This window comes from Strix aluco, chromosome 38, assembly GCF_031877795.1.
Source record: "Strix aluco isolate bStrAlu1 chromosome 38, bStrAlu1.hap1, whole genome shotgun sequence".
NCBI lineage: Eukaryota > Metazoa > Chordata > Aves > Strigiformes > Strigidae > Strix > Strix aluco.
This window is the reverse complement of record NC_133968.1, coordinates 265,543-292,635: the sequence shown is the minus strand read 5'-3', so window position 1 is coordinate 292,635 and position 27,093 is coordinate 265,543. Positions and strand designations below refer to the sequence as shown.

At 62.8% G+C, this 27,093-nt stretch overlaps 2 protein-coding genes across 7 annotated transcripts; both read right to left on the bottom strand.

Annotated features, from left to right (window-relative positions):
• Nucleotides 1–34: 34 nt before the first annotated feature.
• PNPLA6 (patatin like domain 6, lysophospholipase) lies at nucleotides 35–17,746 on the bottom strand. Of its 6 annotated transcripts, none has more exons than XM_074810597.1 (37): nucleotides 17,665–17,746; nucleotides 16,265–16,334; nucleotides 16,095–16,157; nucleotides 15,167–15,254; nucleotides 15,001–15,083; nucleotides 14,823–14,920; nucleotides 14,590–14,730; nucleotides 13,540–13,699; nucleotides 13,355–13,435; nucleotides 12,463–12,591; nucleotides 12,281–12,361; nucleotides 12,085–12,193; nucleotides 11,911–12,000; nucleotides 11,669–11,775; nucleotides 11,378–11,569; nucleotides 10,776–10,853; nucleotides 10,325–10,530; nucleotides 10,071–10,202; nucleotides 9,861–9,984; nucleotides 9,664–9,777; nucleotides 9,284–9,359; nucleotides 9,033–9,173; nucleotides 8,492–8,555; nucleotides 8,251–8,419; nucleotides 8,006–8,188; nucleotides 7,814–7,932; nucleotides 7,569–7,725; nucleotides 6,998–7,114; nucleotides 6,812–6,881; nucleotides 5,777–5,893; nucleotides 5,380–5,496; nucleotides 3,533–3,681; nucleotides 3,308–3,460; nucleotides 2,520–2,636; nucleotides 1,593–1,689; nucleotides 1,384–1,493; nucleotides 35–415 (listed from the first exon to the last, which is right to left on the bottom strand). In XM_074810597.1, the coding sequence occupies exons 2-37, from the start codon at nucleotides 16,301–16,303 to the stop codon at nucleotides 350–352; spliced, it is 4,137 nt and encodes a 1,378-aa protein (XP_074666698.1). In that variant the 5' UTR covers nucleotides 16,304–16,334; nucleotides 17,665–17,746; the 3' UTR covers nucleotides 35–349. The 6 variants fall into 6 exon arrangements, with proteins under 6 accessions (XP_074666698.1, XP_074666699.1, XP_074666700.1 ...); XM_074810598.1 differs by having other exon boundaries at nucleotides 8,006–8,179; XM_074810599.1 differs by having other exon boundaries at nucleotides 11,911–11,985.
• A 967-nt stretch (nucleotides 17,747–18,713) lies between these two features.
• On the bottom strand, nucleotides 18,714–26,833 carry MCOLN1 (mucolipin TRP cation channel 1). The gene is made up of 14 exons (XM_074810682.1): nucleotides 26,766–26,833; nucleotides 26,439–26,629; nucleotides 24,927–25,094; nucleotides 24,669–24,828; nucleotides 24,428–24,515; nucleotides 23,608–23,704; nucleotides 23,372–23,471; nucleotides 23,142–23,248; nucleotides 22,765–22,914; nucleotides 22,198–22,299; nucleotides 21,131–21,253; nucleotides 20,710–20,916; nucleotides 20,468–20,598; nucleotides 18,714–20,137 (listed from the first exon to the last, which is right to left on the bottom strand). The coding sequence occupies exons 1-14, from the start codon at nucleotides 26,779–26,781 to the stop codon at nucleotides 20,101–20,103; spliced, it is 1,677 nt and encodes a 558-aa protein (XP_074666783.1). The 5' UTR covers nucleotides 26,782–26,833; the 3' UTR covers nucleotides 18,714–20,100.
• Between the last annotated feature and the right edge of the window lie 260 nt (nucleotides 26,834–27,093).

The window sequence follows — 27,093 nt, the reverse complement described above, 5'->3', positions numbered from 1 at the left end:
ATAATAATTTTAAAAGAAAATCTACAGCTGGGGCTGGTTTAAATAATAATAATAATTAAAAAAAAAAAAAAAAAGAAAAATGAAAATATACAGCAGTCACTTCCCCGCCTCCCCAGCGGGGCACGGCCGGGCCTTGGAGGGGGGATTTGGGCCAGTGCAACAGTGCAGGAGGGGGGGAAAAAATGGGGGTCCCTGGAGCCTCCCCCTCCCCGCATCACCCCAGCTTGGGGACAGCGATGGAGACAAGCTGGGATGAAGGGGACAGTGCCGCAGGGTGGGGCGGGGGTGGGGGGGGGACAGCCCTGGGGGGCAGAGGTAGTGCCGGCACTCGGGCTCCGTGGGTTCGGGGTCAGGTGTGGGGTGCGGAGGGGTCACGGGCCGGGCTGGGGCGGTGCCGCGGGGTCTTCTCCTCCTCCTGGGGACAGAGGGGACATGTTGGGGACACGGCGCAGCACCTGGGGGGGGGCCAGGCTGTCCCCGAGCCCATTTTGGGGGGGGTCTCCATGGCCACACGCCCCCATGCATGAGATCAGGGCACCCTCTGAAGTCCCCAAACCAAGGGGGCACCTCATTTTGGGGGGGTCTCCATGGCCAGGAGTAAGATTGGCCCCAGGGGTACCACACGCACAGGATCAGGACACCCTTGGGAGCCCCCAAACCTGGGGACACCCCAATTTGGAGGATCTCCATGACCACACACCCCCATCCACAGGATCAGGGCACCCTTGGGCTCCCCCAAACCCAGGGCACCCCATTTCAGAGGGTCTCCATGGCCACACACTCTCATGCATGGGGTCAGGGCACCCTTGGGAGCCCCCAAACTCAGGAGCACCCCACTTTGGAGGGTTTCCACAGCCACATGCCCCCATGCACGGGGTCAGGGCACCCTTGGAAGTTCCCAAACTGAGGGGACACCCCATTTTGGAGGGTGTCTTCAATGAGGGGCAGGACTGACCCCAGGGACATCCCACACATGGGGTCAGGGGCACCCTTGGGAGCCCCCAAACCCAGCGACACCCCATTTTGGAGGCTCTCCATGGCCACATGCCCCTACGCACGGGACCAGGACACCCTTGGAAGCACCCAAACCTGGGGGCACCCCAATTTGGAGGGTCTTCACAGCCACACACCCCCATGGACAGGATCAGGGCACCCTTGGGCTCCCCCAAACTCAGGGGCACCCAATTTTGGGGAGTCTCCATGGCCACACCTCACCATGGACAGGACTAGGACACCCTTGGGAGCCCACAAACCCAGGGGCACCCTATTCCAGAGGGTCTCCATGGCCACACACCCCCATGCACAGGATCAGGGCACCCTTGGGAGCCCCCAAACTGAGGGGGCACCCCATTTTGGAGATTCTCCACGGTCAGGGGCACTCACAGCCTCCAAGGTGCCAGTGCTGGCCCACTCAGGGTGGGCAAACAAGTCCTCCTCGCCCCGCGCTGGCTCCGGCCCCTCATCCTCGTACTCGGTGAGGTAGTCGGACTCCTCTGGGAAGGGGGCAAGAGTGGGGGGCAAGAGTGGGGTGCAGGGTGAGCCCCCAGATCTGGATCTGGTCCCCGAAACCAACCTCCCCCCTCCCAGCTCACCGTCCGCATATCCATCGGACAAGTAGGTCTTGGCGGGCTCGATGCGGGACACGATCTCTGCCAGGTCGGTGAAACCGGCGCTGGGACACGTGAGCACCTACAGGAGGAAAATGGGGGGTGACCCCCAGCAGCACCCCCCGCCATGGGCGAGAGGGGTGAGGATGAGGGGAGCAGGACGAGGGATGTGAGATGGGTGAGGGGGTGGAATGGCAGCAGGGACATGGCGAGAGGGACAAAAGGCGACGGGAGATGGAGCATGGGGACAGGATGGAGAAAGGAGGGGACAGGACGTGGAGCAAGGGGAGAAAAGGATGATGGGGAGAGGGATGGGAGATGGGCCAAGGGGACCTGATGGGCCAAGGAGAGGACAGGAGATGGACCAAGAGGACATAAGATGGACCATGGTGGAGGAGACAGAAGGTGGACCAAAGAGGGGACAAGGATGCTGGAGGGGACAGGAGATGGGCCAGGGCGATGGGAGATGGGCCAAGGAGGGGACAGGAGGATGGACCAAGGGGACAAGAGGATGGAGCAAGGAGGGGACAGGAGGATGCTGGGGAGAGAAATGTGATGGAAAGTGGGGACAGGGGTGGACCCAGGGGACAGGAAGATGCTGGGGAGGGACAGGAGATGGACCAGGGTGGCAGGGTCAGGAGGATGGACCAAGGGGACAGGACGATGCCAGTGAGGGACAGGAGGACACCAAGGGGGACAAGCTGCACCAGAAGGGTTGGAAGGACACGACGGGGACAGAGGGGACACGGGACAAGGCAGGGCACTGCCCCCTGAAGATGGCTCCAGGGCCAGGGGTAACAAAACCCTTAAAATCAGGGGGCCAGGGCCAGGGCGGCCTGTCCCAGGATGCCCCAGCGCAGGTCCCCAAGCAGCCACCACCCGCTGCGGGCCCCAGTGCCACCCCCTGCTCACATCCATGCGTTTGCTCTCGTAGAAGTCGGCCGAGCGCCGGTCCTTCACCATCTTCTCAATGATGTCGCCCCGGCTCCAGCCGTCAAAGACCACCTTGCCGTGCTGGTACCCCACGTCCTGCAGGGAAAGCGGCCACAGCCCATTGGTGGCCTGGTCCCCCGCCCCCCCAAAATGGCCTGGGGCACCCCAAATGACAGCCCAGGCACCCAACTGATGGGTAGGACATCCCAACTGATGGCCAAGGGTACCCCATTCATGGCTGGGGCACCCAACCAATGGTTTGGGCAACCCAACCAATGGCCCAGGCAGCCCAACTGATAGTCAGGGAGCCCCAAATGATGACCTGAGTACCTGGAATGATGGCCCAGGCACCCCAAATAATGGTCAGGACATAGCAATTGATGGCCCAAGCACCCCAAACGATGGCTTGGGCACCCCCAGATGATGGTGTAGTTAATGGCTGGGGCATCTGAATGATGGCTTGAGCACCCAACTGATGGCAGGGGCACCCCACCAATAGCCAGAACACCCCAACTGATGGACTAGAGCACCCCCAAATGGTGGCTGGGACACCCTATCAATTGCTGGTTGACCACCTGATGGTCAGGAGATCCCATTAATGGCCTGGACACTGAACCAATGGCCAGGGCACCCCAATCAATGGTCAGGACACCCCAACTGATGGCTGGAGAACCTCAACCCAAGGCTTGGGGCACCTCACTGATGGCCTGAGGCACTCTAAAAGATGGTCCAGGCCACCCCACCGGCCTCCTCGTCCCCCAACTCACGTAGATCTCGTCGAACTTGCCAAAATCCATGGTCTTGAAGCGGTCGATGGGCGGGCGGATGTACTCGCAGTACGAGCTGGACTTCACCACCTCCAGCTGCCGCACGCACGACACGTAGGCCAGGCGGGACTGGATCTCCGCCATGTCGGGCACCTGCGCGGGTGAGGTGCTTAGCACCCTGCCCGCATCATCTCACCAGCATCCCCACGTCCCACCGGTCCTCACCTTGACTTTTTCAGCCCAGGGGTTGAGCCGTTTCCAGAGAAGCCACCAGCCAGACAGGCTGTCCCCATAGTTGCACAGGTCCGTCTCGTCCTGGCTGCCCACATCGATGGCGATCACCGTCTTGGCACCCATATTGCGGGCGATGTCGGCTGTGCGGTGGGAAAGGAAGAAGCTGGGTCGGAAGCGTCGCGGTTTGCCCTGGTTTGAACCCGCGGCGAGAAGTGGTGGCACGAGCAGAGCAGGGAAATGGGGGTGAGGGATTGTCCCCAAGCCCTGGCTGGATGGCGAAGCCATGCTGGGGCTCATGGTGGGACGAGCAGTGTCCCATGGGTGCCAGAGTTGGGGGCAGGAGCCCAGCGGCAGGATGGTGGCCGGTGGGGAGCAGAGTAGTGATGCAACCTGGTGCATGTGCTGGGGCAATGGGAGGGCACAGGCAAGTTGCAGCATCTGTGGTGGGATGTGAAGGAGCGTGGAGATGTCCCAGGAGGACATCCGGTGGCGAGGACACCAGGAGACGATGTGAGGTGGATGGAGACAGCTTGCACATGGAAGAGGATGGAGATGCTCCGGGAGGGCACCTGGTGCTGAGGTCTCCAAAAGACGATGCAAGATAGAGAGAGGTGGATGGATGTGAAGGGAGAGGAAGATGCTGCAAGGGGGCACCCAGTGCTGATGACATCAAGAGACGATGATGCAGGATGGAGGAAGGTGGCTTTGAAATGAAGGAGCGCAAAGATGCCGCAGGAGGCCACTCAGTGCCAAAGACACCGAAACATGGTGCAGGATGGAGGAAGGTCACTTGCATGTGGAGGAAGATGAGGATGTCCTGGGAGAGCACCTGGTGCCAAGGACACCAGGAGGTGACACAGAATGGAGGGAGGAGGCTTGCACGTGAAGGAGCATGGAGATGTTCGGGCGGGGTACCCGGCATCAAGGACACCACGAGATGGTTTGAGATGGAGGGAGGTGCCGTGAAGGAGCACGGAAGGCACCTGGTGCCTCAGATGGAGGTGTCTTGCAGGTGAAGGAGGATGGAGAGGCCCAAGGAGGGCACCTGGAGCTGAGAAGATCAAGAGAGGCCGATGCAAGATGGACGAAGGTGGCTTGCGTGTGAGGAAGCATGATGTCCCAGGAGGGCACCCAATGCTGAGATGGTGCAGGATGGAGGGAGGTGGCCTGTACCTGCAGGAGGACGAAGATGCCCTGGGAGAACACCCAGTGCCAAGGACACCAGGAGAGGATGATGCAGATGGAAGGAGGTGGTTGGCATTTAAGGAGCATGAGGATGCTCTAGGAGGGCACCCAATGCCAAGGACACCCAAGGATGATACAAGACAGATGTTTTCTGCACATAAAGAAGGATGAAGATGATCTGGGAAACCACCTGGTGCCAACAACACCAAAAGACAATGCAAGACTGCGACGTTTTTGGCCCGTGAGGGAGGATGAAGATGCCCTGAGAGGATGCCCAACACTGAGGACACCAAGAGATGATGCGAGATCAAGGGATGAATCTTGTATGTGAAGAAATGTGAAAAAACATGAAGATGCCCTGGGAAGCCACCAGGTATGGAGGACACCAAGAGATGATGCAAGATGGATGGACATTTTTTGTACGCGAAAGAGGATGAAGACGCCTCGAGAGGACGCCCAACAACAAAGACACCAAGAAGATGCAAAACCAAGCAAGATGTCCCAAATCCAACCTCAACATCTCCGGCCATTGAGAACCCATCTCGTGGTGGCCATGCAGCCCCCACCCAACCGCCCGCCACCACCCTGGGGGCCAGACATTGGCTGCCACCCCGGTTGGGTGGTGGCGGTGACGGCGTTGAGCTGCTACTTGCCTGGCAGGTTGTTGATGTAACCACCGTCCATCAGTAAGTTGCCGTCCTTGGGGTCGCAGAGTGGCGGTAGGTACCCAGAAAGGGTCATGCTGGCTCGCACGTACCGCCAGAGCGAGCCTGCGCCGGCGGGAACAAACGCAATGAGCACGGCCCGCCTGCGACCCCCCCACCCCCGGGGGGGCTGCCCGTCACCCCTGCCCGTGCCCGGGGACGTCTGCACCCCACGGCTGCCCAACGGGCACCCACGGGTGGCAGAGGAACCCTTCGCGCGCCCTAACCGGCCATTTGCAAAGCCCAGGTGGCTCAACTTGGGATGGGATGTGGGTTTTGGGGGCGTGGAAGGGGGTGGGTTTTTTTTTTCGGGGGGGCCGGTGGCCCCGGCGAGCGAGATGCTGACCTGGGACATTGTTAACATAGCAGCCGTCCACGAGCCAGTGGCTGTCCTTGGGGTCACAGAGCGGAGGCAGGTAGGGGGTATAAGATGCACTGGCTCGGACGTAACGCCAGAGGCTGCCTGCCGAAGGGAGAGGACACGGTCACGATCACGGGCTGGGGGGGGAACGGGACATGCCCGAGCACCCGGCAGTAGGTGACCAAGGATGGTGGCACTGCGCTGGTGGGACGTTCGCAGCCCCCAAGACCAAGGGAAAGCGCCTTGGCCAGGACGGGATGGGGGAGCTGGACGGGCAAGATGCTCGCCGGAGGGTTAGGGGTGGTGAGCGGGGATTAGTTGGCGTTAGAAGCCGGAGGAGCAGGCAGAGCGAGAGCCAGGCTGCTTACGAGCCACCGCGTGCGCCCCGTGGACGGCTCAATGTCCCAGGTGAGCTCCGACACCAGGCAAGGAGGAGGGGCAGCCACCGCAACGTCCCCATCACCGCAAGGTTCCCACCACCAAGATATCCCCACCACCACCGCGTCATCGCCACCACCACCACGTCATCCCCACCACCAGGTCATCTCCACCACCACGTCATCCCCGCCACCACGTCATCGCCACCACCACCACCACCACCACTGCCACCGCATCCCCGTGCTCCCCATGCTGTGAGCGTGGGTTACTGGGGTTAGTGGTGAGCAGGTATGTTAGAGGGGACGTGCACACAGTCAGAGTGTCAGGATGTGGCTCCGCACCCCAATTCTGCCCCCCAACCCCACCAAGGATCGGGGGCACAGCCAGAGACCCCCATGGCGACCTGAGCCTGGGGGGGGTCACCAGCATCAGGTGGCTCTGGGAAGCCACCACTGCCTGGGCTCACCACGAGCCCTCCAAGCCCTTTTCCTTGCCACACCAGGTTGCGTCGTCCCCTTGGCACGGGGCAAAGCTTCCCCCGTAGGGTGGTGGCACCATTTTGGGGTGCTGGTGAGGAAGGTCCCCACAAGAGGGGACGTGGTGGCACCGGAGAGCTTCCCCGGCTCCCCGGGGAGCTCTTACCGTCCGTGTGCACCCGCATGGCCGAGGCTGTGATGTCGGTTGTGACGTTGAAGTAGGGCAGCCACAGGTCCTGTGGGGACAAAAGGGGGTGGGTGACATCGTGGGGACATAAGTGGGTGAGTGGGGAGCTGGCCTGGAACCCTCATCACAGGTGGGTGAAGCCCTGGGGGGGTCCGTGTGACGCACCTCAATCTGTTTGTCCTGGAAAACCTTGTTGATGCTGGCGTTGAAGGCTGAGCCCGAAAACATGGAGGTGATGGGGTAGGTGAGGTCCAGGACGGTCTCGAACACCGAATTCATGCACTGGAGGAGAAGGAGGAGGAGGAAGAAGAAGGAGGAGAAGGATGAGGAAGGAGAAAAGGAGGATGAATAAGGAGAGGAGGAGGAAGAGAAGGAGAAATAAGGAGGAGAAAGAAAATGAAGAGGAGAATGAAGCAACAGCAGAAGAAGAAAAGTTGAAAAAGGAGGATGAAGAAGGGCAAAAAAGGAGGAGGGGGAGAGGAGGAAAGGAGGAGACGAGGAGAAGAAGAAGAGGAAGAAGAAAAGGAGGAAGAAGAAGAAGAGGAAGAAGAAAAGGAGGAAGAAGAAGAAGAGGAAGAAGAAGAAGAGGAAGAAGAAAAGGGGGAAGGAGATGCTTTAGAAACACCTCGGGCAGGGGTTGGCCACGGGCACCACGCCGGGGCCCTCCCAAACCACGAGGGCCGGCGAGGGGCAGCGTTTCCCTTCACCGGGGGGGGCACCGTGCCACAGCACCCACCTTGGCCCACTCGCGCGCCCGCTGCTTGGTGCGGACGGCGCTGCGCTCCTCGGCGTAGAGCGCCCCGATAAAGGCGCCGATGGAGGTGCCACCCACCATGTCGATGGGGATCCCCGACTCCTCCATCGCCTTGATCACCCCGATGTGGGAGCAGCCCCTGGATGGAGGAAATAAAGAGGAGGATGGACGAGATGGGGACCCCCCCCACCCTGTTGGGTCACATCCTGCCACGGCACGGCACCCACCTGGCTCCGCCGCCCCCCAGGACAAGGGCGATGGTGTTGCCAGTGAGGACCCGCGCCAAGCGGGAGAAGTCGCTGTGCCGGTCGGCGCTCTTCTCAAACACCTTCTCGTACATCTCCCGCTGCGGATGGGATGGACGATGGGTGATGAAGACGGTGGCGGACCACCAAGGCCACCCAAGGGGCCACACGTACCAGTTTGGTGGGGCTACGGCGGGAGAAGACGCGCCGGGGACACTTGATGTGGAGGTGGCCCGAGCACCAGCTGCGCATGTTGAGCCACTCAACGGTGCGGGAAGGGCTGGGACCATCCTCCCGGTGTAGGAGGACCAACTGCTTCAGCGCACGCACCGCCGTGTTCTCCAGCATCTGCTCCAGCTGTAGAAGCCATCAGCCACCTGGCATGGTGTTGTCCCACCACCGCCTACCCCCCACCTCACCTCTCCCAGCGCCGGCTCTTGGTCGCCCAACCCTACGATGAGGATGCAGTCGGCTTGACGGATGCAGCGCACAGTCCACGGCGTCAGGGTACAGTCGGTTTGGTACAGGACGATGCGGTGGATGTCCTCCTGCTGCGCCAGCCACCCCGACAGGCGGTACTCCTGGATGCTGCCAAGATGGAGGGGTCAGCCAGCGGCACGACGGTGGGGTGCCGGAGATGTTCCTCCCAGTGGGAGTTACCTGTCCAGTGCCGAGGAGCCCAGACGGGCACGGATGATGTCACTGGTGAGGAGCAGCGTGGGACCTGGGAGAGGTGGGGACGTGGTCACCACCATGCCGTGGGGTCACCACCGTGGCATGGTCATCACCATGCTATGACTGCCACCATGCCATGGGGCCGTGGTCGCCACCATGCCAAGGGACTTGTGGTCACCTCCATGGCATGGTCATCACCGCATCATGGTTGCCACCATGCCAAGGGACTTGTGGTCACCACCATGGCGTGATCACCACCATGCCATGGTTGCCACTGTGTTGTGGGGCTGTGGTCACCGCCATGGCGTGGTCACCACCGCGTCACGGTTGCCACCGTGCCAAGGCACTTGTGGTCGCCACCATGGCGTGGTCACCACCATGCCATGGGGCTGTGATGGTCACTGTGCCATGGTGCCCACCACACCACAAGACCGCAGCCACCTCCATGCCATGGGGCCACAATCACCACCACACCAGGTCACTGGCAGTGCCACAGGACCACAGTCACCTCCACGCCGGCACTCACCGATGGCATTGAGTGCGTGCTTGAGCTCCAGCGTGAAGGCAGCCGTGGGCACATCGTCGCACACCGGCAGCACCGCCACCGTCGACAGGTTGCTGGTGGGGTTGGTGGGCTCTGAGCTGGAGGCCATGCCCAAGCTGGAGCCTGCACGGACAGAGACCACGGGCTGGTGGCCACCTTCCACACGCTTCTCTGGTGATGGCCACCAGCCCTGGAGAGGACAACCTCTTGTCCCCAATCCCTTTGGGACCTACTTGCAAAGGGCCCGCGGAGCTGCTGAAGGTTGCCCAAGATCTTCTGGCTCAGGAGGTGGATGAGGCGGGTGACAACCTGCAGGGACAAGGACGGGGATGGCCATCAGCCCTGGCAGAGCATCCCAAGCTGGAGACTCATTAACCCCCCAGACTGGTGTCCCACATGTCTTTTTGGGTGCCACCACCACCACCCATCCTTGGGGACTTCAGAAAGGGACAACCCTTTAGCACACCAGCCCTCCTCCCCCCACAGCTCTAATGACATCTTTAATTCCTTAATTTAAGCAGGTTTTAACGAGTGTCACAGCCACCAGCTGATGGGGGACATGGGGTGTCCATTGGAAGAGGGTGCAGACCCCAGGATGGAGATCTGGGGGTACCTGGGGGTATCTGCGCTTGATGTTGTTCAAGGTGCCCTCAGGCAGCTTGGCCAGTTCCGTGTCCCGGACCGCATGGACCGTGGTGGCACGGGGCTGCCGAGTGAGGGCTTCCACCTGGAGAAGAAGACCCATAGCCAAGACGTAGTGGCCAGACGTAGAGGGTGTCCACCCCCTGGCCCCGCTGCCACGGCTCTCACCACGCCGATGAGGTCTCCACGGCCGTACTCCCCGATGAGCTCCTTCTTGCCACTGCCCTTCTGGATGACGGAGCGGAGGCGCCCGTTGAGTGCGATGTAGGTGCAGTCCGACTTGTCACCCTGCCTGGGGGACACCACCAGTGGGGAGTCAGCCCCCTGCCAAGCTGGTTCTCCCCAAGTTGAGGTGGGCACCCATCCGTTGGTACCCACCTGTAGAGCGCCCGGCCGGCCTCCACCGCCATCCAGTCGATGGCAAAGTCCATCTGGCGCACAAAGGGTGACATGCGGGCGGCCACGGTGTGGGCGACGCTCAGCACCACGCTGGGCTGCTCCCGCATGATCCTATGGGTCAACAGCAGTTGGGGGACACGGTGGTGGCCCCAAGAAATGCCACCACAGCGCTCACCGCAGGAATCCCCTTTGGCACCAACCCTTTGCCCCAAACCTTCGGTGCCAGGACTCACTCGTAGAAATCCGACTTGGAGATCTTGAGGAAGGTGCAGTCGCGGTTGGCCTTGATGGTGAAGATGAGGGGCTCGCCGGTGAGCACGGCCAGCTGTCCCACCATCTCGCCAGGCTGCGTCAAGAAGAGGCAGACGTCCTCCGCCTTGTCGATCATCCGCTGGTACACGTGGAGGCAGCCCCACAGCACGAAGTGGAGGCTCACATCCTGCCAAAATGGCACCCCATCACTGTTGGGGGCCACCTGGGACCCCCAGGCACGAGGGGTCCCACCAGCACCCCTTGAGGTTTCTTCTGGTCCTCTTCACAGGGTGTTTTGCACCCTCCAGATGGCTCTGGGGATCATTCCTGCCCCCCACTGCCCATCGGACAGGAGTAGGAAGAAGGACCCCGTGGAAATATAGGGCAGGGGGAGGAAGATGCCCCAACCAGCTTCCTGAAACCCAGACCCACCTGGTCCCCTTGACGGGCAATGACCGTCCCGGCTTTGGCATGATGGAGCAAGACACGGTTGTTGAGAAGAGAAGGGTCCTAGAGGGAAGAACAGCATCACGTGAGGTGATGGAGACATGAGGAGATGGGGACCACCAGGAGGCCACAGAGACCACCCCAAAGTGACAGGGACCACCACGAGGAGACAAGAACCCACCACAAAGCGATGGGGGACAACCCTGAGGCAATGGGGACCACTACAAAGTGATGGAGACCACCAAAAGGAGATGGGGGACCACCACAAGGAGATGGGTGACCATCCCAAAGAGATGGGGGACCACCCTGAGTCCACAGAGACCACAACGAAGTGATGGGGACCCACCAGAAGACCACAGGGACACACCATGAAGCAACAGGGACTACTACAAAGCAATGAGGGACCACCACAAGGCAATGGGGACCACTATAAGGCCACAGGGACCCACCACAGAGCAATGAGGACCCATGATGAAGCGACAAGGACCACCACAAAGCCCTGGGGGACCACCACGAAGCAACGAGAACCCACCACAACGCAACAGAGGACCACGATACCCCCGTGCTGGCACCGTTTCTGCCCTCACCTCCACCTTCATGAGCTTGACCAGCTCCCGCTTGGCAGCCTCGAAGATGGCGCTGGTCTGGCGGCCCTGGTAGGGCCCGAAGGGACAGTCCCCAGTTGCCGAATCATCCTCGCAGTAGTTGTAGTGGTAGACACCAGAAGGTTGCTCCTCCACCGTCACCGACTTGCGCTCCTTGGGCTCATGCGAGATGGACTACAAGGAGATGGGATGGCTCCACCACCCATCCACAGCCACCCCGGTGGTGCCGGTGGGGGATTCGGGTGGGCGTGGTGGTGCCGGATTTGGCCTTACCCGGGAGAAGGCGGCCAAGGCGCCGGTGCTGTCCTCCTGCAGTGACACTGAGATACGGCCACGCTCGTAGGCCATGTCGAAGTCGGAGCGGGGACCCTTCTGGATGCCTGTGATGGGTGAGGGAGGGGATGGGAGGGGGTCACCGGGGTCCAAAATGGGTCTGCTTGGGTGGGGACGCACAACCCCAGGGGGAATTACATGACCCTGGGACCCCCCCGTCTTTCCTCCACCCCCCGACCCACCAGAGATGTCCACCGGCATGGAGATGCAGCGGCTCAATGGCGGCGGCGGCGGCGCGGGGGTCTCCAGGCCTCCGGCTTTCAGCGGGTCAGCTGCAAGATGAGACCACCCTGAGCCCCCCACCACAGCAGCGGTGGCGTTGGGGGGGCTCCCAGCACCCCCTTCTCAGCTCTTACCCGGTTCCCTGCCCTCATCGGCACCGCCAAGTCCCCGCTTGCCGTGGCGGACTGGGCTGGTGCGGGCGGTGTGGTTGGGTTGGGGGAAGAGCCGTAGCGGTTGCATGTCCTGCAAAGGGGGACATCAGTGGGGCTGGAGGGGGACGACACTGTGTCCGGATCCAGCCTGGCCCCCCCATTTTTGGCAGGAACTCACGTGGCTGAAGAGCTCGTTCGTCAACCCAAGGTAGTTGTGCAAAGCCAAGAAGGTGACACGTTGCAGGCGCACCATGATGATCTAGAAGGGGCCAAGAAGCCATCGGTGGTCCCCTGTCACCCCCAAGGGACCTCCCTGTCACCCCAAGGGACCCCCCTGCAGTCCCCCCAACCTGGACTCACCTGCACCACCCGCACCAAGCTCTCGGGGTACTTCTCAAAGACGGCCGAGAAGGCTTCAACTGGCAACCGTAGGACGGTGGAGTCCTCGGCCGCCCGGGCACACACCGTCCGGTATGGTCGCTGGTGGCCCTAGGTGACACACCGTGGCATTGGTGGCCTTGCCAGGATGGGAGGTCCATCCCAGCCTTGGATGAGGGACAGCAGCAGCTGGGGGCTGGCGAAGCCCACTGGTGGCACCAGGCTTTTGGCCCGTTGGGCTTGGGGATGGCCATGGTTGGGCTGGAAGGGTTTGGGGATGGCCACAGTTGGATTGGAGAGGTTTGGGGACAGCTGGTGGGGCCTGGAGATGGCCATGGTTAGGCTGGGAAGGTTTGAGGACATCTGTGGTCAGGCTGGGGGGGGTTGGTGACAGCCAGTGGGGTTTGGGGACCACTGGTGGGGCTTGGAGATGGCCACGGTTGGGCTTGGTCATGGCCACGGTTGGGCTGGAAAGGTTTGGGGACATCTACAAAGGTTTGGGGTCAGGCTGGGGGGGTTTGGGGACAGACACGCTTAGGCTGGGGGTTGTTTGGGGATGGTCACGGTTGGGCTGGAGGGTTTTAGGGACCACGGTTGGGCTAGGAAGGTTTGGGGACATCTATGGTCAGGCTAGGGAGGCTTGGGGACAGCCAGCTGGGGCTTGGGGACAGCCACAGTTAGGCTGGGGGGTGTTTGGGGACGGCCACGCTTGGGCTGGAGGGGCTTGGGGACAGCCACGACCAGGCCTAGGGGGTTTGGGGATGGCCACAATCAGGTTTAGGGGGGTTGGAGATGGCCACAACCAGGCTTAGGGGGCTTGGGGACAACCACAATCGGTCACGGGGCACGTTGGGGACAGCTACGGCATCGGTACCGTGATGACATCGAGGATGCTGAGCAGGCTGTGCACGCTGTCCCCGGGGAACACCTCCTTCATCACCGTCTCCTTCCCGTCCTGCGAAGCACAAACCCCCTTTGCTCTTTCTGTCCCCGTCCCCCGCAGTGTCCCCGCCCCGCTGCCACCTCCCCGTGTCCCCGTCGTTGTCCCCGTCCCCGCACCGGTTCGGTGAGGAACAGCTCCAACTTGCCGTCCTGCAGCACGTAGATGCTGGTGTCGGGTTGGCCGGGACGGAAAACGTAGTCGCCTTGTTGGCACTGCTGGAAAACCATGTGCTTGCAAAGCTCCAGGAACAACGGCTTCTCGAAGTGACCCAGCACCCTACGGGGACAAGGACGGGGACACCGGGTGACACAGAGCCTGCTGGGTCCTGTCCCCGGCCTCTGGAGCCACCGCAGTGGCCAGTTGCCACGGGGGATGCAGAGAGAAGAGCATCCCTCAGCGGAGGGGTCCAGCCTGCTCTTACAAAGGGTCTCCAGGGTTGGATCCTGACCCCCAGAGATGGGTCCTGACTCCCCTGGGGCCTAATCCTGACACACAGAGGCCTTATTCTGACCCCTGGCACCAGATCCTGACCCCCAGGGATGGGTCCTGACTCCCCTGGGGCCTAATCCTGACACACAGAAGCCTGATCCTGACCTCAGGGATGGATCCTGACTCTCTGGGGCCAGATCCTGGCCCCCAGGAATGGATCCTGATCCCCAGCACCTCAAGGATGGATCCCGACCCCTGAGGCCAGATTCTGATCCCTCTGGGGATGGATCCTGACCCCTGGCATCAGATCTTGACCCCCTGGGGCCTGATCCTGATCCCCTTGGGGCTAGATCCTGATCCCCAGCAGCCTGATCCTGACTACCAGGGATGGATCCTGATCCCTGGCATCAAATCCTGACCCCTGCGGCCGGATCCTGATCTCCCTGGGGTCCAATCCTGACCCAAGGGATTAATCCCAACCCCCTGGGGATGGATCCTGACCCCCCTGGGGCCTGATCCTGAGCCCTGGGACAGATCCTGACTCCCCTGGGGCTTGATCCTGAGCCCTGGGACACATCCTGATCCCCCCTGAGGCCTGATCCTGAGCCCCGGGACAGATCCTGACTCCCAGGACAGATCCTGGCCCCTCTAGGGCCTGATCCTGACCCCTGGGTCACATCCTGACCCCTCTGGGACAGATCCTGACCCCCCCCTGGGGGCCCGATCCTGAGCCTCACCGGACATTTTTGAGCATGTAGAGAACCTCAGAGGGCAGATGGGAATTGGCCACGTCGAATTCGGTCAAGTCGGCTTCCAGCACCGAGGGCGGAGGCTCCTTCAGCTGCAGCGTGGGCAGCTCCTTCTGGATGCGCAGGAACCTTGGGGACAACGAGGTGACATCGGGGCGCGGCCACCACCCCACCCCACCCCCCCCGGCCGCCCCCTTCTCCCGGCGCTGGTGGCACCTCACTTTTTGGCGATGTTGAGCATCTTGAGTTTCTTCTTCATCCGGGGCCGCGAGGCGCTGGAAATGGTGGTGTCCACCAGGGAGGAGGTGGACTGGGACACCTGGGGCGGGGGACACCGAGCCGGGGTGTCACCCGCTGGCGCCACCGTGATGTCACCCCAGCTGCCACCCCGAGCGTCACCTTGCGCATGATCTTGCGGCCGTAAAAGAGCATCTTGTCCCGTTTTCGGAAGCGGTATTTCGGTGTCCCCTGCGCGGGTATTTCTGGGGAGCACGGTGGGGACGGGTTAATGGGGTGCAGCCCCGTCACCTCCTGTCCCCACGGCCACCACGGTGGTGTCACTCACTCTTAAGGCGCAGCCGGCGGACCAGGACCACGATGGCGGTGGCGATGATGATGGTGAAGAGGCCGAGGCCGAGCATCGCCCCCAGCACCTGCAGAGGGAGAGGGGGGGTCCCCATGCAGCCCCCGGTGTCCCCCAGGGGACAGGGACAAGCACAGCGGGGGGTCAACGGTGACACTGTCACCTTGGTGACATGGAGAGATGGGAGGGGCTGGGCAGCATCGGGGATTTGTCCCCAGGGGCATGGGGACAAGTTCATGTCCCCTCAGGGGTGCTCAACCGTACCAGGGGACCTGGACACTGCCCCTTGGGGACATGGGGACACATTTGTGTCCCCCAGGAGTGCTCAACTGCATGGGGGATGGGGACACCGTCCCTTGGGGACATGTTTGTGTCCCCTCAGGGGGTGCTCAACAGCACGGGGTGGGGGTGGGGGGGACGACGACCTGGATGCTGCCCTGTGGGGACATGGGGACACATCTGTGTCCCCTCAGGGGGTTGGGGATGAGGACACTGTCCCTTAGGGACATGGGGACACATTTGAGTCTCCCAGGGGTGCTCAACCGCATTGGGGACCTGGACGCTGTCCCTTGGGGATATGGGGACACATTTGCGTCCCCTCAGGGGATGAGGGATGGGGACACGGGGACACAAATGGGGTGCTCAACAGCACGGGGGGACCCGGACACTGCCCTGTGGGGACATGGGGACACATTTGAGGGGGTCCTCAACCGCACTGGGGAGGGGGACACCATCCCTTAGGGACATGGGGACACATCTGTGTCCCCCAGGGGCGCTCAACTGCATTGGGGACCTGGATGCTGTCCCTTGGGGATATGGGGACACATTTGTGTCTGCTCAGGGGGTGGGGGATGGGGACACTGTCCCTTGGGGACACGGGGACATGTTTGTGTCCCCCGGGGGTGCTCACCGCGCCGGTGGGGAGCTGCTCCTCGGCGAAGAGCTTGGGCAGCACGGCCGTCAGGGACGCGTCCTGTGGGGACAAGGGGACAGCTGAGCCCCCTGGTGACCCCCCCCACAGGGTGGGGACACACCCGAGGGTGACCGTCACCCCCGTCCAGTCACGGTGACATTTCCTACCTCTGCCTCCTCCTGCGGCTCCGACTCGCTTTGCCCCATGGCCGCGGCGGGGCTGCGCCCATGCAAAAACCTGCGAAAATGGGGGGAAAGGGTAAAAAATAAAAGAGTAGAAGTTTGTGACATGGGGACCCACGACGGCCACCGAGGGACTGGTGACAACTGGGGGACACCCCGCAGGGGGTAAAACTCCACTGGGGGGTGGGTTTAGCCCCGATTTGCCACGTGTTGGGGGGGGCAGTGGGGACCTGGGGTGTCCCCAAGGTGGTTGGTGACATCAAGAAGCCACTTTAGTGTCCTCCCCCTTGGGGACTTCAGTGTCACCTCCCCGGTGGGGAGAGGAAGCGGCGGCAGGAACCCTCCCATTGCGACAGCCCCGGTCGCCACGCCGAGGCCACCGGCTGTCACCCGCCACCGCTGGGTGACGAGGGTCCCCGAGCAGCGGTGCCACCGCCGGGCCTCCCTGTGTGCGTGTGTCCCCCCCCCATGTCACCACCGTCCTTCCCAAGGACACCCCGGGGAGGTGACGGTGGCATCGGCGGGCACCGGAGCAGGGACGTCACCGAGGCTGGCACATGTCACCCCCCCAACCCCCCCCCCCCCGCCATCGCGGCCACCCCATTGGGGGAGGGGGGGGACACAGAGCCCAGCGCCGCGCCAGCACCCGCCGAGGGCAGCGCTGGGGCCTGGTGACACCCCCATGGGTGACAACTGCCCCCCCCCCCCGCGCCATCAGCGCCCTCCCCCAATATTCCCCCCCCGGGCTGGTTCTGACCCCTCCCCAGGGCTCTATTACACTCCCCTCCAAATTCTACTGCCCCCCCCAGGGCAACCTCCCCCCCCCAGATGGTATTGCCCCCCCCAGCCAGTACTGCCCCCCTCCCCCCCCCCGCTGCTCTTGACCCCTCCCCAGCCCCCATCGCCCCCCCATCGGTTTCTGCCCCCCCCCCCTTTACTCCCCCCCCCTCCCTCCCCGGCTATAATTGCCCCCCTCCACCCAATAATTTGCCGCCCCAAGCTCGCCCCCCCACACCTGGTATTGGCCCCTCCCCAGGCTAATATTGCCCCCCCCGCTAATTCGGGGGCTGATGTTGCCCCCCAAGCCCCCCCCCAAGGCGTTATTGCCCCCTCCCCCAGCTAATACTGCCCCCCCCCCCAGGCAATACTCCCCCCACGTCCCCCCCCCGGCATTATTTCCCCCTCCCAAGGCTTATATTGTCCCCCCAGGGCTCCTGCTGCCCCCCCGGGGGTTGCTGCCCCCCCCAAACTGCCCCCCCAGACCGGTTCTGCTCCCCCCCCCAGGCCAGACCTGGCCCTCCCCGGGCCCCCCCAAGGACGGTGCTGCCCCCCCGCACCCCCCCGGGACAATAATGCCCCCCCGGGCCCAACCCCCCCGCACTCACCAGCCGCCGGTCGCCGCCCCGCGCCCCGCTCCGGCCTCGGCGGTAGCGGCGGCCCCCGCGGGGTCATGGTCCCTTTAAAGCCGCCCCGCCTCTCGCGCTGACGTCAGGCAGGGCGGAGCGTGCGTCGCGGCGTGGCTGCCATATTGGGAAGGTCAGACGAGGGGGGGGGGAGACAGCGCGGCGGGGCGGGCGGGTGCCATGTTGGGTGTGGCGCCGTGCTGTGATGACGTCATCACAATTCGACGGAGGCGGGAGTCTTGGTGCGCGCCTCGGCGCCATCTTGGGAGTGGCAGGGAAGGGCGACTGGGGGATGGGGGTCGGGGGGAACCCCAAATCTGGAGGGGGAGGTCCCCAGGGTGGGGACAGGGGAGCACCCTCAGGTCTGTCCCCATGGACCACCCCGGGGCGGGGGGCACCACTGCCAGCCCTGTCCCCTCACAGGTGCTGGCACCCACTGCCACCCTTCTCCCCTGATGGGCGCCCCAGGGTGGCACCCAACTGCCAGCCCTGTCTCCACATGAGTGGTAGCACCCCCCTCCAGTTCTATCCCCCCAGGGTGGTGACACCACTGTCAGCCTTGTCCCCATGGGTGATGGCACCCACCGCCACCCTTGTCCCTTCATGGACACCCCAGGGTGGTGGCACCACCATCAGCCCTTTCCCCTCATGGGTGGTGGCACCCACTGCCACCCTCATAGCCCCATGGGCACCCCAGGTGGCACGCACTACCAGCCCTGTCCCCCCATGGACACCCCAGGGTGGTGCCACCCACTGCCAGTCCTTTCCCCTCACGGGTGGTGGCACCCACCACCTCCTTGTCCCTTCCTGTGCACCCCAGGATGGCACACATCACCAGCCCTGTCTCTCCATAGGCACCCAAGGGTGACAGCACCCATGGCTCCACCACCAGACCTGTTCCCCCCCATGGGGACCCCAGGGTGGTGGCACCACTGTCAGCTCTGTCCCCATGGGTGGCAGCACCCATCACCACCCTTGTCCCTTCATGTGCACCCCAGCACAGGGGGTCCCACAGCAGCACAGACCCACTCTTCCCCCAGAGCACTTTATTCTCCCACACTGGGGGCACCCACCAGGACCCCACACGGGGCACAACACCCCCCCAAAAACAGGGAGCAAAACTCAGGGTGAGCAACACCCACACACACCCTGCAAAGCTGAGACCAGCCACAACTCAGTCCATGAATGAGACACACATTCAGAGCGGCGCCAACCACCCCCATCATTGCCAGGCCCTGGATTTGGGGTTAAATTTGGCTTTTTTGGGTGCTGGGAAGGCAGGCGGAGGCAGCGGTGCCTGGTGCGAGCGAGCGCTGGCCCCGCTCCAGCCGGGAGCAGCTGCTCCGCGGTTACAAAACACGACCTTGACCCGTCCTGCGGCGCGTAAACAGCTCCGGGGCGCGACCCAAACCGCAGCCCCCGGGGCCGAGGGACCCGTCTCGCTCTTACCCCACTGCCCCGGGGGGGCTGGGGGGGGCACGGGGAGCTGCTGCAGCTCTTTGGGGGTAGAAGCTCCCCCAAAACAGCTGCAAGGCTCGGGGATGAGTCCCTGATGGCCCCGGGGCTTAGGGACAAGGGTGGGGATGAGTCCCCAGCGTGGCCAAGGGCTCCAGGCTGAGCCCCCAAAATATGGCTGAGGGGTCACAGGGCTCGGGGCTGAGCCCCCAAAATGGTCTGAGGAGCCCCAGGACTCCAAGCTGCCCCCCAAAATCATGTCTGAGGAGCCCCAGGACTCCAAACTGCCCCCCCAAAACAATCTGAGGGGCCCCTGGGCTCCAGGCTGCCCCCAAAAATACATCTGAGGGGTCCCAAGGCTCCAGGCTGCCCCAAAATCATGTCCAAGGGACCCCAGGATTCCAGTCTGCCCCCCAAAAACAATCTGAGGGGTCCCAGGGCTCCAGGCTGCCCCCCAAAATCATGTCCAAGGGGCCCCAGGACTCCAGGTTGCCCCAAAATACATCTGAGGGGCCCCAGGACTCCAGGCTGCCCCCAACATCACATCTGAGGGGCCCCAGGACTCCAAGCTGCCCCCCTCAAATCACATCCAAGGGGTCCCAGGGCTCCAGGCTGGCCCCAAACAGATCTGTGGGGTCACAGAGTTCCAAGCTGCCCCCCTAAAACACATCCATGGGGGTGTAGGGCTCCACGTTGAGCCCCTGCGGGGGGGCCCAGCTCCGGTTCAGGCTCGGGAGCAGCAAAGGCCAAAGTCCGTCAAGAAAAATAACGGGGCCACAAGCGTCGGTTTAGTGGCCCCCAGGTGTGGGGGACACAGCCACCGGCTCTCCCACGCCCCCACTTCAGGGCCCCAAGCTGGTAAAAGCAGACGATAAAATAAATTAAAAGTGCTTGGGGCTCGGGGGGGGAGCACAGGGCACCGCTCCCTCCTGTCCCCGGGGGTCCATGGCGAGGGGCCCCCCCTCAATTCACCAGCAGCGCGTTGTCCTGTAGAGGAGCCCTGCGGGGAGACAGCGCCGGTAACGGGGGGAAATCTGATGGTTTTGGTTTTTAAACAGGATCTAGTTGTAGCTAAAGGGAGACACCCCCCACCCCAGAAACAAGCGGGGAGCCACGAGGGCAGCAAGGGGGGGGACGCAGGGAGCCCACATCCCCCAATTACACCCACGGGGAGGGGCCCCCCCCAGGCCCAGAAGCCATTTTGGGTGCCAGCATGAGACACACCAGTGGAGAAGGGGCTGGAAAACACCATCCACAGGGGATCGGCGTGCAGGAGGGGGGTCACAGAGGTAGAGGGCCCCCCCCAAAAGCACCGGCAGGGCCCACCCACCGCTCGCAGCAGCAGAAGACGGAGCAGGACGAGGCGCTGTTGCGACGGTATTTGCCCGATTTGGGGCTGTCCTTGCACTGGGCGATGTAGGCGTGGAGCTGGGAGACGGGGGCTTCACCCTCGCACTGGTGCTGCGGGGAAAGGGGACGGGGAATCCCTTCAGAGGGGGGGATCCCAATGCTCCCCCCTGCTAAAAAAATAAAGACATGAAGCTTTGCTTAAACACCAGGATCCGGCCTCACCTTGATGGTCTCGTAGGAGCCGGTGATGAGGGCGATGAAGAGGCTGAGGACCATGTAGATGAAGAGGCTGATGAAGGTGTACAGGTAGATCTGGCTGAAGAGCCACACCAGGTAGCTGTTTTGTTGCATCTCGGCGAAGGTAACGAACATATCGTCGCCGTTGATGAGGGAGAAGAGGCACTCGGACACCATGGAAAGGGATCGGAACTGGGAAAGGGGACAAAGGGCCGGTAGCCGGCCCAGGCCACCGTCACCCCCCCCACCGCTCCCCGACACCCCCCTTGGTGCCGTCGTGCCACCGCGGCGCCGTATCTACCCCTCGCTGCCAAAACGGGGACTGGCCTCACACCCGTTTCCTCCTAAATCCAGGCAGGGAATGGCCCCGAGGGGAGGGGGGGGGTGAAGGCCCCTGGAGCGGTACCTTGACGTGGTACGGGCCCAAGACGATCCAGCCGCAGAAGCAGTAGCCCAGGTAGATGACGGCCACGCAGCAGCAGAAGCGGATGACGTTGGGGAGGGCCACCCGCAGCGTGACGATGAGGATCTGGGGGGGGGGGGGGAAACCCGTTGGGATTAACCCCCCAATTTCTGAGAGGGCCGGTGGGAGGGGACCAAGCTGCGGTCACAGCCCCCACCCCCCCCCCGTGAGACTCCTGCGGTCAGAATCACACAGAATCCTTCAGGTTGGAAAAGCCCCTCGGGATCATCGAGTCCAACCCTCAGCCCGACTCTGCAAAGTTCTCCCCTACCCCACATCCCCCCACAGCTCATCCAAACGGCCCTTAAACCCCCCCAGGGGTGGGGACTCCACCCCCTCCCTGGGCAGCCTGTTCCACTCTCTGACCACTCTGCCGGGGAAACATTTTTCCCTCCTGTCCAGCCTGACCCTCCCCTGTTGCAGTTTCAAGCCGTTCCCTCTCGTTCTGTCACTAATTCCCTGGGAGCAGAGACCAGCCCCAACCTCTCCACAACGTCCTTTCAGGGAGCTGCAGAGAGTGATGAGGTCTCCCCTCCCCTTCTCCTCCTCACACTGAACAGCCCCAGCTCCTTCCATCGCTCCTCACAGGATTTATTCTCCAGCCCCTTCCCCAGCTCGTTGCCCTCCTCTGCCCTCGCTCCAGCCCCTCGAGATCTCTCTGGGATTGAGGTGCCCAAAACTGGACACAACCCTCCAGGTGTGGCCTCACCAGTGCAGAGCACAGGGGGACTGTCACCTCCCTGCTTCTGCTGGCCACACTATTTCTAACACAAGCCAGGAAGCCATTTGCTTTCTTGGCCACCTGGGCACACTGCTGGCTCGTGTTCAGCTGTTTGTCAATTAGGACCCCCAGCAGCTGAACAGTCCTTGGCGGAGCAGGACAGGGACCTCGGGGACACACGCAGCAGCTGTAGGACGAGCCCGAGGTTGCCCAAGCACTCAGGCCCGGCCAGTCCCAGCCCTGGGAATTGTCCCCTCGGGTTCCAGGTCACCTCCCCGGCATCACTCACGTTGTATTTCTGGAAGAAGGTGAGGTAGCGAATGACGCCGACCCAGACCAGCAGCGTGGAAGTGCCCAGGAGGATGCTGCAGACGTCGTAGCTGGCAAAGTTCTGCAGGGACAGAAGTGTCACCGGGCCTGAGGTGCAGCCAACACCCTCTCCGAAGTCCCCAATGCCCTCCCTGAAGCCCCAACAACCCTCTGCACCGGCCACAAGCTAGCGGCGAGTGAAATCCTGGTGCCACAAGCCACCACACAGCAGCAAGACAGGACTCAGCGTGTCCCTTTGTTACCACCTCCCTGTCCCAAAGGGAAAACAGGGGGCTGGGGTCCTACCTGGGGGGGCCAGGACCCCTCTGTGAACCCCTCAGGAGCGATGTCTGTCCCCCAACCCGCCGTCAGGGCTCTGATCACATCCAGGATGGCTTCACCAGGACAGACACCACTTTGCAGCACCCAGAAGTGGCTGCTGTGCGGCTCATCCCCTCCCACCCAGAATCGGGGGACATGGGGACACCCACACCGGCGCACCCGGGATCTGCACAACCTCCAGCTTCTCTCCCCGACGTCCCCGTACCTTGGATTCGATGCCGATCTTCATGATGGTTCCCAGCACGGTGAGGACGTCGCTGATCACCAGGAGGATGTACCAGCCGTTGAGAAATTCCATGCGGTCCGACAGACACACGCTCTGGTTGTAACGGCGCTGGAAAAACCGGCCGAATTCCTGCGTGGGGAGGAAAACTGGGGGTGTTTTACCCACCACTCAGGGGGGTTTTTCCCCCGTCTGGCAGCACCCACAGCTTTGACTGAGCATCTCCCGTGGGGAAAGAGCTTCCAGCGAAAGCCGGCAGCGCCAAAACAGCGTCTCGGCAGCAGCTCTGCCTGTCCCCACCAGTTACTCCGTGGGGGGTAGCTACAGGCAGCGGCGCTTCCCAGCGTCCCAACACTCACGTGCTGCAGCAACAGCCCCCGGATGATGGAGCGAGCGCAGAGGATGAAGGACAACAAGCAGACGAGGATGACGACGACGTCGAAGAACAGCCGGAAGGAGTTGTCACCTGCAAAGACACACAGTGGCTCTTCTTCATGAGGAGGGGACAGTCACCCAGGAGCACCCCAAGCCCCCCACGCAGCCCTTTTGGGGACAGATGCCACCTTTGTCACATCCTCGTGGCTCCTACCTCGGCCGAAGACGCTGGGATCTTTGCACTCCTTGATGTCAGCCTGGTTATCGAGGCGGATTTTCACCCGGCCGCTGTGTGCTTTGTTGTCAAACGTGATCTGGTGGAGAAGGCGGAGGGTTACAACCCCTCAAACCACCCGGCAGCTCCTCGCTGCCAGGACCCGCTCCCCGGGAGGGGACGTTGCCACCCCAGCTGGATCACCCTGATGTGGGGAGCGGTGCCAACGCACTCACGGTGATGGTGAAGGTGTAACAGTCGGGGATCTCGTTGTTGATGATGGTTTGGATGTTGATGGCTTTCAGCTTGAACTGGATGGTGACGTTGATGAGTCTGCGGGAGACGGTGTTTGTTAATCCTCATGCTGGGGCTTGGCCAGGGTGTCTCAGCCCAAAAAGAACCCCAAAACACATCGCCGAGAGCCAAACAACTGACAGAGAGGGTGTGAACACCTTCCTTGGGGGTGCGTACAGCCCCAGGAAAGGGTGTTTCCAGCTTCAGAGGAGCAAATCCCACCCAACCTGCCCCAGCGTCGGTGAACTTTGCTTCAAGGAGGAGGTTGGACCCTCTGGAATAAACAGCGCCGCGAGCTAAACCACATCTCTTGGCACCGGCAGCCCAATACCGGCAAGAAGATGGGGCCTGCCCACGCCGATAACGTGCCCGCAGCTCTGGGGCTTGGCCATGGGCCACCAAAACGACGCTGAAAGCCAGCACAAGGGTTTGGGGAAGGAAAACCAACCCCCAGCACGGGTGTTGCAGGAGAGTGGCGGCGCCTCGGGGCCAGCTCTGCGGCCGACACCGCTGGAGACGGGGCCGGAAAGCAGCTGCTTTGTTGCACAACCTCCCCGGTTTCACATCTCCCTCGGCACAAAGGTGGATTTGTTTCTATCCTGCGAGTGGTTTTTAAAACCAACGGGGGCTTTTCCATCCTGGTAACAGGCTTCAGCGGGAGGAATTCCCCGCGTTGAGGGTCCCTGTTCCATACCCTGCGCCGATGGGATGTCCCCAAAAAGCTGGGACACCCCGGATTGAGGGGAAGGCATCGGCGATTACTTGTGAAATTTGAGGGTGAAGTTCTTGTAGCTGCGATCCAGCTCTGGGGGAAGAGGCTGTGGGTCCTCGGGGTCCACTCCCAGGCAGTCTGCAGGGAGGGAGAAGCGCCTTCAGGGAAGCCCGAGGCCCTGCAAAGACCCCTCAGACCTTCTCAAGCCCAGAACGAGAACCAAAACCCACCCCAGGACCCAGCGGCGACTCTGGGACAAAGAATTTCAGCCTCACCGTCCCCAAAACCCACCTGTGACAATCTTGGGGTCGATGTTGAAGGTGTCGTTGGCCGGATCGATGCGCCCTTTACGGTAGTACTGCTGGCACAGCATGAGGGCCGACTGGTTCCCTCCGCTCTCCCCCCGCACGTAAGCGTAGCGCCCGATGGTTTCGTTGGGAATGGCCAAATACTGGCGAAGGAGACGCCCTCAGCAGCTGTTTGTGGCCCCCTGAGCCACCTCGGTGTCCCCAAAGCACCCGCGTGTCCCCCTCCGCCCGCGGATCTCACCTTCTCCATGGCGTAAAACATGCGGTCGTAGAGGTCGCGCTGCGTGTAGACGGCGTAGGAGTCGTCGGCGCCGTCCACGTAGTCCTTGAGGAAGAGGTGTTTGAAGGCGATGGTGTTCTCCTCCTTGAACGTCACCACCATTTGGTTGCTGAGCCCAAAGAGGATGAGCTGAGGGACAAAAGAAACCACAATTAAATCCCTGCCCCGGCAGCTCCACAACCAGCAGTGCCACGACCCAAACCGCAGCCGTTTCGCCCCAAAAATGCTCACAGGAGACAAAACGCCATCACCTTACACTTAGGTGACTCCAAGAAGACAAGAGCCAGCTAGAACGTCCCCAAAGTTGTCCCCAAATCCACTTGGTTGCCCCCAAACCTCTCAAACCGGCTGATTTCCTGCAGCAAAGCTCCTCTCCCACCACAAACAGGGGGAGGATGATCTCCCTGGGGACACGCGTGCATGTGTGCGTGTCCCCCCAGCGTCACCAAACACCCCGGGAGCACAACAGCAGAGCGGACCCTGATCCTCCTCCTCTTCGTCAGCGTTTTCCCTGCCCGCACACCCCAAACCCCTCCCCGTGCCGGTAATTAGCTTGTATTTATTAACACAAGACGCCGCTTGTTAGCGCTGCTCATCCGCGCCTCGTGACTGCAGCCCGGCAGCTCCGGGGGGAATTTTCCACCCCGGGACGGAGCCTGGTGCCCGTCCGGGAGCCGGTGACACCCTGGGGGGGGGGTGGTTGTGTGTCCTTTCTACCCTCCCCCCCTTTTTTTGGGGCACGCCAGCATCACCCAGTGCCTGAGACACCCCAGCATGTGGCACCTGGACCCCAGGGATCAGGGTGACCCCAACAGGCCCCCCCACCTCTCCCAGGGAACCTCTCCTGAGTCCCCCACTGTCCCCAAGCACCCCCACCAAGTGTCCCAAGTACTCAAGCCCCCCCCCTCAAACCCCCAGTGCTCCCCACAGTGTCCCCAGGCCTTGTTGACAGTGTCCCCTCCTACGTCCCCATGCCCCGTGCCCACCTCAGAGGTCACCCCCTGGGCTCCAAGACCCCCCCAGAGCACCTGTGTCACTGTCACCCCCCAATTCCCCACACCCTGGTGTCCCACTGCCCCTCAGGGCCGCACTGGTGTCCCCCTCCCTGCTGTCCCCATGTCCCAGGGGACCCCCTCCCCACTGTCCCTCAGCTCAGTGCCCCCAGGCTCCTTTCCCCGGTGTCCCATGTCCCAGGGCCACCTCACCCCAGTGTCCCCACGCTGACTGTCCCCATCTCTAGTGCCCCCATGTCCCAGGGCCACCCCACCCCGGTGTCCCTCTGCCCACTGCCCCCCAGTGTCCCCATGTCCCAGTACCTCCCTCCCCGGTGTCCCCATGTCCCAGTACCTCCCTCCCCGGTATCCCCATGTCCCAGTACCTCTCTCCCCGGTGTCCCCGTTGCCCAGGACCACCCGTGCCCCAAGGCCACCCCTCCGCGGTGTCCCGGTCCCCCCTTCCCCGGTGTCCCCACACCTGGACGGTGACAAGGAGGATCTTGGCCAGCTGCAGCCCCAACTTAACGGGCCGCCGCCCCCGGGCTCGGTACTTATCGCAGGGGCTCATGAAGAAGTACTTGAGGCGGCGTCGCAGCTCTTCTTCCTCCGCCACCACCGGAGACTCCGTCGTGCCGTACCCGGGGCCGCGGCCCAGCAGCCGCTCCGTTTCTGACGGGAAACGGCCGTTAACCGGCGGCCCCCACCGGGGACAGCAGCGGGGGGGGGTGGCGCGGACCAGTAACCGGCCCCCGCCGCCCTCCCCGGCCCGGTTGCCCCCCCCGCCCGGTCCCCGGCTGCCGCTCACCGGACGGAGCCGCCATGACGCCGCCGCACCGCGGCTTCAGCCGCCCGCCTCACGTGACCGGAAAACACGAGCTGTGGACCCGCCCACCCGCCCCCTTTGACAGAAGCCACGCCCACCCCTGAGTCAAGAGGGCTGTAGCCACGCCCATCCGTTAACCAAAACGCTGTGGCCACGCCCACTGGCTGGCTGTGGCCACGCCCACCCACCGCCTTCGCTCCCCCCCCCCTGCTGGTGCCAGGACGGGGACATGTGGCCTGGGGGGACATGTCCATGGATGGGGACATGTGACATGTGACATGTGACATGGGGGGGGCTACCTGTGGTCACA